At 39.3% G+C, this 13781-nt stretch overlaps 1 protein-coding gene across 1 annotated transcript in view; it reads left to right on the plus strand.

Annotated features, from left to right (window-relative positions):
* Positions 3451-13781, plus strand: part of COL9A1 (collagen type IX alpha 1 chain) — a 73304-nt gene continuing 62973 nt past the window's right edge. Inside the window, exons 1-4 of the mRNA XM_021392891.1 lie at positions 3451-3688; positions 4016-4089; positions 5429-5506; positions 5660-5792. Of these exons, the coding sequence (XP_021248566.1) occupies positions 3675-3688; positions 4016-4089; positions 5429-5506; positions 5660-5792 (299 nt within the window). The 5' untranslated portion in view covers positions 3451-3674. The remainder of the gene's footprint in view (positions 3689-4015; positions 4090-5428; positions 5507-5659; positions 5793-13781) is intronic.

Consider the following 13781-nt stretch of genomic DNA (forward strand, 5'->3'; position numbering starts at 1 on the left):
ATGACAATAAAAGAAACAATTTTTGCTGCAGCATTTTGAGATAAATATTAATGGAACTAGGTTCTCACATGTCAACAACTAAAAAACTGTTCTAGTTTTAAGAACTGTAATTTGTTATCAGATAACATAAGTTTGTCTGGAAAAGAATCTGGAAGTATTTAGAGGCATACTGTTATTTTCCAGCTCTGTGGAAACATGAAGGAACATGTTTTCTCTCATCTAAAATGTTGTGGCGGTGGGATAATATTTAGGCAATTTTCAGTAACAGGCAGAGCTAATGATATAAAACAATATTATTGAAACTTATTAAATGAGATTGAAAATACATCCAACATACTTACATATATGTGTATTTGCATATATGCACATTCAGTTGGGTACGAATGTGAGTACAAGAAAACAGCTCTTAGTAATTCTATTTGCTATTACAGATTCAAAATTATTCACATTTTATGCGAAACTAACTAATAAAATCCTACAATGTCTATTTCTGATCTTATTTCAGTTGTTGAGAATCAGTAAGATCAGTGTGATCAGTATATCAATACAGATGTATGTTGTATGAGTTCAGAACCATGATTTCTGCTGAAACACAACAGTGTTTATTGCAATATTAGCATGTTTCTGCTTGAAGTCTGCTTAACTTTACTTTTGATTTTCTCTGCAATTCCTCTAGAAAATAAATTCTGCTATATTTAAGATAATTGGAATTACTGGCTGTAACATTAGGGGATAATGGCTGTCTGGCACCCCTGGAGACAAAGTACAGATCTTTTGACCTAGAAAGAAATCAAAATAGGAAAGATACCTTAATCTAGACTTTCACCCAAAGGTATGGGAACAGTTAGTCTTATGCACAGGAAGAACTGCTGTGGCAAAGGGACATGGAGCAGTGATGCAAGTTTGCCTGGCCTGATGTCTATACCATCTCTGTTTGTGCTCCATGAAGCCTCCACAGGGATTTGATGAATTTTAGAGACTATGCTTGGAAAGCCTGGATGTTCACAAACTGGCTTCTGTGACACTACAGTGATGTTAGGTTGGAAAGATGACTTGTACCAAGGAGATGAGAATCTGACCCCATGTGCTTCCAGGTTTCTGTAAGCAACTTCTCCTAGAAATAAATTGTTTAGTCTTTATGAAAAAAATGAAATCTGTCACCTTGGAAAGAAAAGCTGTTTTTCTTCTTATGCCAAAACTCATAAAATTTTGGACAGAAAAGTACATTTTTATGATGAAGGTAAGAATTTATTGGATAGTAAATTATTTGTTAAATTGCAGTGATGTGTTGGAGCCTGACAAGGATTACAGTTTTGCTGTCAGTTCAATTACCCCAGACTTTTGGATGCTGGTTTAATTATTTGTTGTTGGTTTAATTAAAAGGCGCTTAAGTCAGTGCAAGCTTTGCCCCTGATGTCAATGAGATCAGTCACAGGTCTAAGTTGTCTTAACTCTTAGAGTGATTAATAAGGAATAGGTCTTTCAGAAACACCATCAATCATAGCCACACACAGTTAATCTTGAGGTATCAGTGCCAAACACACTTCAGCAACAAATTCACATGAGATAAATGAGTAGTATGTGCTTAGACCAGAGTCTGCCAAAAAAGAAAGAGAAGAGGCAGCTGTATGTAAGAATGCTGTATGTAAGAATGAAGAAGACTGATATATATAAAATAGCTTTTTGTTTTTATGAACTGAACAGACAATGTGGCCTGAAGATGATGAAGTGAAACGGAAAGAATGAAGGCACAAATGAAAAGAGAAGTGACCGTGTGGTACAGAAGTAACATTCCAGGGAGCATGAGATAAATAAGAAGTGACTTCCCTCTAGCCTTCCCACTGCCCCTCTCCCTCCAGCTGTGTTTAGAGGAGCAGGGGTAAAGCTGGGGCCAGCAGCCACTGCTCCCTTGTGAGACTGCTCACTGGGGCAGAAGCCTCACTTTAACAAAGCAGATCAGACTTTGGTTTCTCCAGTTCCCAAAGACCATTTGTGGGCTGACAGTATCTGCACGTATGCCTCAAATACTTTTCAGAAGAAGAACAAACTTGCCTAGTCCCTCCCAAAAATCCTTCTCAAAAGTACAAGCCAGTGACACTGAGCTCTTCCAAGCCTAGTCAAACAATGAAACATCAGGAGATGGCTTAACTTAGCCATCCCAAATTGCACTCAGCCTGAACCTGAACTGAGGAACATTCTTCTCTGTCACATTTAACAGCTCCTTCTGAGCCAAATGTTGGTTTCTGTGGTTTGTGTTGGATTGAAACTTCTGAAAATCTAACAACATCCATCTCACTGGAAGCTTTTTCATTAAAGAAAGTAAGGCTTTATATCTGCAGGAGAAGCTAGGTCCACCTGATTTATTTGCTGTTTCCCTGAAATCCAACTACAGTCTTACTAGACAGCTGTACAAATGCATGCTCACCAACACAACCCACAGGTAAGAATGAGAATACACAATCAGGTATATGAAGATAAGAATGTGAAGTCAGGTATGTAAACCTTACATGGCTTGTACTCAGGTGATATTTGATCAAAGTCACCATACTTTAGCTAAACAACAAAGGTGTTTTGGAAAATAACATTCTGTGTTGTTTAATTAATCTACTTCCAAGGGTTTAGCAGTTATTGTTTAGATGATGATTTCCTAAGCATGTGCCTAAACGGCAGCTTCTGTGCACTAGGATTTTCTGAAAAAATTTGCATTAGCCTAATTCATTAAAAGAGAAAAACACAAAGTGACCTAGAGACACAGAAAAATATATCACCTAAATGGTAATGCTATTTAGACAAGGACTGTCTCTGTGACATTCGGTTTACATTTATATTAAATGGGAATATTGTTGACTAGATCATGGTGCTACTAAATCACAAAACAAGTTCCACCCATAAGAACTGCTGAAATGAAATGAAAATGAAAATGAATTATAAATTGTTCAGAAACTGAGTGTTCTCTAAATTTCTCTGAATGAGGTCCCTCTCTTTGGAAGGTGTGTATGAATAGCAAATGAATAAAAGGAATCTTCCTAGTAATGCCTATGTGTTTCCCTTGAAAAGGTTCGAGTTTAGGAAGTAAAAATCCTTTCAAATAATTGGTTTTATTCAGAAGAATCAACTAGAACACCACCAGCTAGGCTTCTCCTGAGACCATCCAATGGATAAATCATCAAGAAATGAAAGTATCTTCTCTATATGCCTGATTTTCTCTTGTTGTGAAAGCTTTTAGCTTTAACACCATGTTGAGGCCACCAGTTTTCTAAAAATCCCTTGGTACGCACTATTCTTTTATCTGCCTCACTGAACAGCAGCCCCTGTCATTTGGTGACTGGCATCGCTTAGCTCACATTTTCTTAATCTTTCTACCCTGATGCTGACATAAGCAGCAGCCTTTTCTTTGCTCTCTTGGCTTCTTTATATTCAGCTGGCTCCGGAGATCCGCCCTCAGACCCCACCAGGATACACACGTCTGTCCAGCCCCCACCTCCTTCTCTCTGCAAGATTAAAACCAACCCAGCAGCCTGCACCTCCCTCCCTGCTGAGTCCTGCGTGGGGCACGAGGAGCATTCTGCACCCATTCACACTCTCGTTAACAGGACTCATGACAGGCAACCAGAGAGTGTGAATATATACGCCAAATATTCACATGTGAGAAGTGAAGAAAACCAGCAGTGAAGATGAAAAGCAACTGGTAAGAGAACAAGTGGGATTTAGAGAAATCTGTAAATAAGAGATTCGAACAGTTAAAGCTGTCCTTGCCAGTTGGCTTCTTTGTTGTTTGTATATATATGTTGCACTGTATGAAAGAAATGGTAACAGAAAGAGCTTTGCAGACATGTTTTGTTGTAAGGGCAAAGATAAAGTGTTCTCATAAATTGTCTTGCAAAGTCTGCTGGTAAATCCTTAGCTCGTGATTTTATACACTTAGTATGCATGACTGAGGAGAAAGTCAGTAACAGAATCTGTCAGAAGCTGTACATTCACTACATTCACATTGGAGTTCTCTTTCTGTTTACAGGAAAATTACAACTTTTTTGTGTATGTGTAGTTTTCTGGGGTCTTTCATCTCAGCTACCATCCAGCAACAATCAAGTAAGGAGATATTTCATCTTTCTGTAATTTTGACTGTCAAAAGAATTATTCTGAACTTCTTCAAAATTAAAACCCTGTCTAGCTATCTAACACAGACAGAACTGCATCTGTCTATGTATGTATGAGTCTATGTATACATGTAGAAAGAGGGAAAAAACAAGTACTATCTGCATTATTTTAAGTATGCAATTAGATGTATTTTTAAGGTAAGAATTAAAATCTGCATATAGGTGGTAGATACATGACACAAATCTCCCCTCATCTTTCAGTGCTTCTAGTTAGATATTATTCTGCTCCACCTGGCAACAATTTGGTTTCACTTTATTTCCTGGGCATAAAATGCAAATGGCTGGACGTCAGCCGTATGTCTCATCAAATAATATAGAATGAGGCTATTTCTAAGGTGTAACATGTCAACTTGAATGTTCTCTTTAAGTTTGTATTTTTAGAAGGAAATCCACATTTATTTAAGTGTTGAGCTCTTGCAGCACACAAGAGGTTCTCTGTAGGTTAGAAATGCATATCCTTCCAGTTTGAATTCTTTTCCATCCATGCTAACATTTTCCACACTGACCTGATACTGGACTTGTGTAGAACTCCTAAATTATTTGAATAAATGTTTATTTTCCCCTCCTTCAACCTTAAATTAAGGAAATCATATGAGTCTTCATATTCATTGCACAGTTTTCTAGCAGATAACATTCAGACAAATTAGATTTTAAAATTTGCTTTCCTCTAACAAAATTTCTTTTACCTTCTTCCTTGGATCAATAAAAAAAGTCAGTAAATCCTTCTTCCCCCACCCTACATTTCATGAATGACTATTCTCTGATCAAACATGGACCAAGAGAAGGTGGGAACGCCTGAAATACCAGAGAGGATGGAAAAAGTGCCAGCAATTTCTCTTCTCAACAGACTCTTCAGTTGGCAAAAAGCTTGTTTAAGTTTCCTTGGGATTAGGGAGAGTATTGATTTAGGCAATGAGGTTTTTTCTAAAGTTTACTTAAACCACCACAAGTTCCAGACCAAAAACTCCTTACACTGTGAGCCTTGTGCTGGTACAACTATTCCTCCATAGTTCTGATAGAAAAGATGCATTATAAAGCATCACTTAAAGGATTAAAAAAAAAAAATAGGGTCAAGCTTTTGGAGCTCTCTAGAAACAGGTATTTATTTTCTTTGACTTCTGACTTTACTGCATGCACTTTAAATTTATTGTTGTATACATATATATTTATTGATATTTATAGTTCTGTTTAATTAATATTCTTACAGTTGCTTCACTTAAATTTTTAAGGTGGTCTCAAGCAATGTCTAACAAATTCATCCCCTTTTGCAGGACTGCCAGTCATTCTGGGTGCTCGTCAGAGAACTGATCTCTGCCCAACAATCAGGATTGGCCAAGATGACTTACCAGGCAAGAAGCATCTGACTTTTTTAGGAAATAGCTGCTGTTTAGAAACTGTTATGTTTAGGTTACATTCAGCTCTGTCACTGTACAATGCTCCAATTAAATTAAAAGTCATATTTTAGACATATAAAATATTTTATATTTTACTTTTTCTTGCAGGCTTTGACCTGATTTCTCAGTTCCAGATAGAAAAAGCTGCTTCTCAAGGAATTGTCCAGAGAGTAGTGGGTTCCACTGCTCTACAAGTGGCTTATAAATTGGGACCCAATGTAGACTTCAGGATTCCAACCAGGTAATGTTTTTTACTGTTTGTCTTTAAAAGATACACATTTCCAAATTTTATTTTCTAATGGAGAGATTCTCTCTGCAGCTGGATGACCACATTTGCAAAGTTTTTGGAAACGGAAAATTGAGTTAAACTTTTTGTTTTGTTTTGTTTTGTTTTGTTGATACTACCAGACTTGGCTGATACCATAATAGCAATTTCAGAGACTTCTACTTTCCTCTATCAATGGTATCGCTCATAGTTCCTGGAATTATCCTGAAAGAGTGAAATCACTTCTAGAAAGTGAAGCCAAAAGTGTTATTTAGGGAAGCAAAGCAAAGAAAACAGGAGGAGAGTAGGGAAAGTTTTCTCAAAACGCTGAAACAAAGAGAAATTTTTGATCATGTAGGGATTGCAGAAGGTAGGAAACCTTCCGTTTTGCTGGGTTTTTTTTCTTGTTGTTGTTGTTGTTGTTGTTGTTTTAATAACTGGTACATCCTGGCTGATCTGTGATCATTTAATATCTAAAGGATGATGACTATTATTTAACATGTCACAAACAAATTGCAATAGGAATCGTGATTTAGGAATCAAGTTGTGTTTGTTCTTTATAAGCCAGACTTGGTGCAAGCGAAGGAATAGATAGTACAACAGGGTAGAGAAGTCTTTGTCAGACTCAGACAGGACTGGATTCTGGTCCAGCACTTTATGTAATTAAGAATGCCTTTAATTAGCTATTAACTGGCAAAGCCTTTAATTGGACTACTGTTTCAGCTAGGAATAATTGAAGTGCAAAGTATTTCAGCTGATATCACTGACAGGTTTTTCTTGCCGAGTTCTCCCTGACTTCTGCCTCCCTATTAATCTAATTTCCAGTTTAACTGGCTGGTGACGTTGGATTCCAGAGAGCAAACTTCTGGCTGCTCAAGGAACTGCTGGGTGGGATCCCCTGGGAAACTGTCCTTAAGGGCGTAGGAACAGAGCAGAGCTGGAAGCTCTTTAAGGACACCATCCTGAGAGTGCAAGAGCTCTCCATCCCCCAGCAAAAGAAATTGAGCAGAGGAGGCAAGAGACTGGCATGGCTGAGCAAGTACCTGTAGCTTAAACTGAGGGAAAAGAGAGAAATGTATGTGAAGTGGAAGCAGGGTTGTGTAGCCTGGGAGGAATATAGGGCTGTTGTCCACATGTGTAGAGATATGATCAGGTAAGCCAAGGCACAGATAGAGCTGAACTTGGCTAGGGATGTGAAAAATAACAAGAAAGGGTTCTACAGGTACATAGACAGGAGGAGACAGGTCAAGGAGAGTGTTCCCCCTCTGGTAAATGAGGATGGAGAAGTGGCTTCCCCAGACATGGAAAAAGCTGAGGTGCTCAATAAGTGCTTTGCCTCGGTCTTCACTGGTGGTCAGGCTCCCCATGTCTGCCAGGACCCTGAACCTCGAGGTGTTCCTCAAGGAACCTCGAGGTGTTCCTCGACGAACCTCGACAGAATCCGAGTGGATTCTGTCCCACTGTAACAGTGGAACAAGTTCGAGACCTCCTCATGAAACTGAATGTGTGGAAGTCCATGGGGCCGGACGATATCCATCCTAGGGCTCTGAGAGAGATGGCTGATGTGGTTGCCGAGCTGCTCTCCATCATATTTGAAAAATCATGGCTGTCTGGTGAAGTCCCCGGTGACTGGAGAAAGGGAAACATTACTCCCATTTTTAAGAAAGGGAGGAAGGATGACCCAGAGAACTACAGGCTGGTGAGCCTCACCTCTGTGCCTGGGAAGATCATGGAGCAGATCCTCCTAGAACACATGTCAAGGCACATACGTGACGAGGAGGTGATCTGAGACAGGCAGCATGGCTTCACCAAGGGCAGATCTTGCCTGACCAATCTGGTGGCCTTCTATGATGGAGTGACGGCATCGGTGGATGGGAAAAGGGCAACGGATGTCATCTACCTGGTCTTCCCCAAAAGCCTTTGACAAGGTCCCTCACCACATCCTTCTCTCCAAATTGGAGAGGTATGGATTTCAAGGACTGTTTGGTGGATTAAGAACTGGTTGGCTGGTTGCAGCCAAAGGGTTGTGATCAATGGTTCTATGTCAGGGTGGAGGCCAGTCATGAGTGGTGTCCCCCAGGGCTCAGTCTTGGGCCCGGTGCTCTTCAACATCTTTATCAATGACATAGACAATGGAATCAAGTGCACCCTCAGCAAGTTTGCAGATGACACCAAGCTGAGCAGTGCAGTTGATACTCCTTGAGAGCAGCCCTGCAGAGAAGGATTTGGGGGTCCTGGTGGACGAGAAGCTGGACATGAGCCAGGAGTGTGTGCTGGCAGCCTGGAAGGCCAACTATGTTCTGTGCTGCATTAAAAGAGGAGTGGCCAGCAGGGAGAGGGAGGTGATTGTCCCCCTCTCCTCGGCTCTTGTGAGGCCTCATCTGGAGTACTGCATCCAGGCCTGGGGCCCCCAGCACAAGAAAGACATGGAGCTCTTGGAACAAGTTCAGAGGAGGGCAGCCAAGATGATCAGAGGGCTGGAGCACCTCTCCTACGAGGAAAGGTTGAGAGAACGGGGCTTATTTAGTTTGGAGAAGAGAAGGCTCCGGGGAGACCTCATTGTGGCCTTCCAGTATTTGATGGGAGCATATAAACAGGAGGGGGAATGATTGTTCACAAGGGTGGATAGCGATAGGACAAGGGGGAATTGTTTTAAACTGAGACAGGGGAGATTTAGGTTAGATATTAGGTGGAAGTTTTTCACTCAGAGGGTGGTGACACATTGGAACAGGTTGCCCAAGGAGGCTGTGGATGCCCCATCCCTGGAGGTATTCAAGGTAGCCTGGTCAAGTGGGTTGGTGACCCTGCACTCAGCAGCGTGGTTGAAACTCCATGATCTTTGAGGTCCTTTTCAACCCAGGCCATTCTATGATTCTATGATTTTCCCTCATAGTGGCAAATCAAGGCTGCTAGTGCATAAAGGAGAATCTAACCATGGACAGTAAATGAGATCTTCATTTCACTGAAAATTCAGGGCTCTCAGATTCTCAGCTAGTGTTTCGTAGCTCAGAAGAAGTCTGAGACAACAAAGCTGTAAGATTGTCATTTTTAAGAAAGCTGAGATGTATTGCTGTAAATAGCTCTAGGGAAACATTCAACATACAGAAGTTATCATTAATCAAGCCTGTAGCAGCTATATTAATATGCTGTGACATCTGAACTGACTATTGGCACTGAGCTTGCTGGTTTGGTATGGTGCTGTTGTATAATGGATTTATCATATTCAAGACACTGAGTTTGTACTCTCAGTCAACACTGTGCTGTTACATTGCAATGCTAGCAAATGTTATATCTCAGATTTCACCCTGTCACAGATTAATCTGCTCTTGAGCTGAGTTTCTTGTCCCACCTAGGGAATATGTTAACGCTTGAGTCCTGACAGTGCTACAGTGCGTTGGCTTGCTTCCCCTCTGCCACTGAGCCTGATCTTGGTGCTCTGTTCCGGTATTATTTCACAGTGTGCCTCTTGGTAGTTGACTCAGGAATTAAGTTGGCAGTAAGTAACTGAGGCTAATAGTACAGTCCTAATAATTAAAAAAAAACCAACAAAACTTCACACAATCCGTATAAGGCATGTTAGCTGTTTTATTTCTGGAATGAATTTGAGCTGATTAAACGCCTGAGAGATTCCGTTCCGGTCTCCCTCTCGGCTTCCACAGGACGCTCCCGCACGCCGTGGAGCTGTCCGCGCCCGCGGTACTGAAACTCCTCCTAGCCTCAAGCTCCTCAGGGCAAGTCTGGCGGGCCGCCCGCTCCGCTGCGGGGATCCCTCCTCCCTCCAGCATCAATGAACGTCTCTATTAGTACCAAGTTACCCATCGGTCATGGACAGTGAGGTCTCTTGCCTCATCAGGGAGGAATCATACTAATCCAGAATAGACAATGTTACTGTTGCTATGACATGGGAAAGGGAAATCAATTAGATGGGCACGGCTCAATATATTTACTCAGTCTTTGCTGTAGGACTACATGCATTTTTAGGGAAGCATAAGCTTCTCTAAAAAGCTGCTAAGTTTCAGCTTGGTCTTTTTGTTGCTTAGTATATTGCCAAGGTCCAGAAGCATATCCCAGAATGAATAGAAATGATTGCACAGTCTTGACTTAAGCTTCTCCTGTCACCCAAATAAATTCCCACTGGCCTGTGTTTCTTCTAGTGGAAAATCATCTGAAGAACCAACATAATATTCTTAGTGTAATTGGACCCTGTGACACTGCTGTGACTCATTTTCTCTGAATACAGGGAACTTGTTTTTCAATGCAATTTATGTATCTGCTGTAGGTGTCCACCAAATAGTAAGTCAAAATGAATATTGTAATTTGGGGTAATAATTGTATTTTAATTTCAAGCTTAATATATATATATATTAACATAAGGGAATATGTTTATGATATATTTTTACATGAGGAAAGGGGCTAGCCACCCACATGCACTGGATGAAATCTTAATTCTCTGATTTCACAAATGGAAATCCCACTGTAGATGACATGTCATAAGGCCTCTAAGTCAACACACAACTAGATAAATTCACGCCAGGAAATAATGCATGGCATTCACACATTATCATCTACACTATTAGAATATTATACAAGCCCTTGGGGTGGTTTTGATTCAGAATAATTAGCACTGTTCAAGCAACTCCTGGACACAGCTTGGAAATTAGCACAGGCCATAGGCATGCTTGCATGTGGTCACTGTGTTTTGGAAGTAAGAAGGTTTAAACTTTTTCTTGCCAGGTGAACTTAGTATTAGAGAATAATTTCAGGCACATTGAATTTTGTAGTAGGAAAGTAGCCTATGAATCTGGACATGTCTTTGCCTGTAGTTTCCTCTCAGTAGAAAGTAGAGAAATGTAAGAATGTAAGATTTTTTTTGAACAGTGTATTTGGCACAGTCATGTACTGTGGACCACTTTGATAGGTGACACAACAAACTTCAGACAGTTGCTTTTAAAAATGCAAAACACTTAGCTAGTTTTCTATGGTACTCCTTTTTTTTTTTAATATATGTATATATATGTTTGCCAGATAGTTCTTGATAGGTCACCAGTGACTCTAGGAGCTTCAGGAGGATGTACAAACACAAAAGATCCCACAGCTGTGGGTATATCTGATGCTGCACTACGGGGAGGTTGGCCATAGGGATCTCTGCAGCCATTTCTAGCTGTTTGTACTAATGTATCTGAAAACTTTATCTAGAAAGGAATAAGATATATCAGTGGGAAATGGAGCCCACCTAAGAAATATATTCTGAAATAAATGTACTTACTAGAGCAAGCAGTTATTTTGCAGTATTCAGATCAGTAGTTAACATTTAAAAATACTCTTCTGCTCTTAATGAATCCTGAAGACAGTGACACTATTCAGTACTTCTACTGCCTAGTAAGTTAACTTATCGTATTTGTACTGGTGACTGCTTGTTGGACTCAGCCTTGAATTCTTAAAGAAATATTGCTGGTAAGCACTCAAGTGTTGGGATTAGTAAGACTCTTAGGTATTTACGGGAAAAAAAAAAGGAAAAGGAAAGTGTAGTGGTTCAGAAATTCCCTTACAAATGTTTCCAGAAAACAAACAAACAAACAAACAAACAAATAAACAAACCAAAACCCAAAATACAAAAAAACCCACACAACTATATTAAAAAAAAAAAAAAGCAAGGACTCAAATACCTGTTAAAATATGGATCTGATCTTACACTCATACACTCATTTCACACTTAAAGTGGTAAATAATAGTTCTCAATACAAAAGGGAAGTGAGACTAGACTACTATCTTATCAATGTACAATACAAAAATGAATAGAAACACGATATACCTGGCATTCCAAGTAGCTAGGAAATAGGTCAGGACTAAATTCAACCTGCATGCTTCAAGTATTTTTGTATATTAACTCTTCATTTGCTCATCTACTTGCTTCTATGTTCAAAATAGCTTGATTCTATTCCATAAATTAGTGGAATTGCATACATATATGTTTGAATTATTTACATATTTGTTTACGCAATTCTCAGCTGTTCAAGAAGATTACAGAATCCAACACTTGGCTTTACAATGAGACAGAGGAATAGCTTCTCTACAATTGTTTATTTAAGTATAATGATAAATTTGCCATGGTTCCAAATATTTAGCATTTTAAGCTACTGACTTCAATAGGTTTTGCCTATGTAAACATCACAGGCTTTGAGAAAAACTGTACTGAAATACAGTGAAGCCAATGGAACTGCTCTTCATTATTACTGGAGTAACTAAGATGAGAATTTGTCTCTGCTTTACATGCTGAATTATAAATCTTTCACAGTTACAGTCTCATGCAGAGTAGCTTTCTGATGTTAGGTCATGCTGTGTTTAGTTAGGCTGGGTCACATTACTGATATTTGGTCTTTAGTCTAATGCCAGCAGCTTTTCTGATTTGTTATTATTATTTTTTAAAATATAAATATTTTTTCACATTTGTGTACTGATTTTTTACTGTTGTATATACAGTTCTTATAATTCAGTTTTCTCTCACCAATGTCACAAGTTCTTACACATTTTCTCTTCTTTGTATATCACTTGAAAAAGTAAATATATTTCTTTTCTAGTTTAAAAGACCCATGTGATGGCTTGTAAAGCACTAATTCTATAGCTAAATACGGTGCACAGAATTCTTTTGCCAATCTGGCATAAACTACCTTCTAATAAAAAAATGTAACTGTGTTTACTTACTAGGTTTTTAATTTTATTTATTTATTTATTTATTTATTTATTTATTTGCTAGTATTGTTATGGTGGGCTGAGAAAGTGCTATTTTAACCAGTATTGCCACAACAGTAAAACTTATCAGTGCAGAGAAGGAATGAAAGTCTCTTCTCAGAAGATCTGGGATTAGTAATGCTTTCTTTAGCTGTAGAGCTTGGTGAATCAGATCCCCAAGAATCATTCAACTTGATAGTGGAAAGTCACAGGGTTAAAAATTACTTAAAAATAACACCTTTGACAGGAGAGTAGCAAAAACAGCTGTTGTGCAAAACCAAAGAGTGCGAGACAGCAAATGAAGAAATAAATTACTCAGATGTGCTAAGGTTTTAGCAGTAGAGGAGATTGAAACACTTGCTTAAGAGGTATTATAGAAGGATGCAGAATTCCATGAAAGATGTTCTGAGTGTATCATGAGCTTAGCAAGGGTTGAATGTGCATTGAAAGAAAAACAAGGATTTCGTTTCCAGACAGGGAAGAATATGCACGTATGATGTGTAAGCTAAAAGCCTAACAAAAGGAAGGATATTGGACAGCGGTAAACTCTATAAAGTGCTCAGAAAAAGAGGAAAGGTAAAGCATCCACACATTCACATTTGCATTTAAGATGGTAAGACACAAATCAAAACAAAACAATGAGAGAATACAACAAGTTAGATAAAATGCTATTGAACAAATGCAGCTGGGACAGCTTATTGCATCTGCAGTCAACAGGGAAACAAGTCACAGCAAACTGCAGACAATTTAAAGTTAATAGCAAGCAGCCCCCCCTCCCACCTTTGAGTATCTCTATGCGTAAGGAGATAATCTTCCATCAGAACATTCCCATTCCTCATACAATAGCTTTGCCTGCAGCTGGAGTACATAACAAATTCCAGGCTCAAGAGGAAGGAGCAGAAATGCTTGCAGTTCGGGTAGCTTATTCTTAAAATGAAGCTACTGCTACTGTTGCCAGGCTTTCCTGGTCCTTACCGAGATCTTGGAAGGGCTGTACCGTCGCCTGCTGGAAGAGGATTGCACTACAGCTTTGGGCACTTCCGCACTTCAGACAGTGGAGCCTCCAGAAGTGCAAGCTTACTGAATCGGTAGTCATCCAGGATACAGAATAAGAACCAGCTTACTCATTTTTACTTTATTTCTTTTTCTTTTTCCTTTTCTTTTTCCTTTTCTTTCTTTTTCCTTTTCTTTTTACTTTTCCTTTTCCTTTTCTTTTTTCTTTTTCTTTTTCTTTTT

This window comes from Numida meleagris, chromosome 3 (assembly GCF_002078875.1).
Source record: "Numida meleagris isolate 19003 breed g44 Domestic line chromosome 3, NumMel1.0, whole genome shotgun sequence".
Lineage (NCBI taxonomy): Eukaryota > Metazoa > Chordata > Aves > Galliformes > Numididae > Numida > Numida meleagris.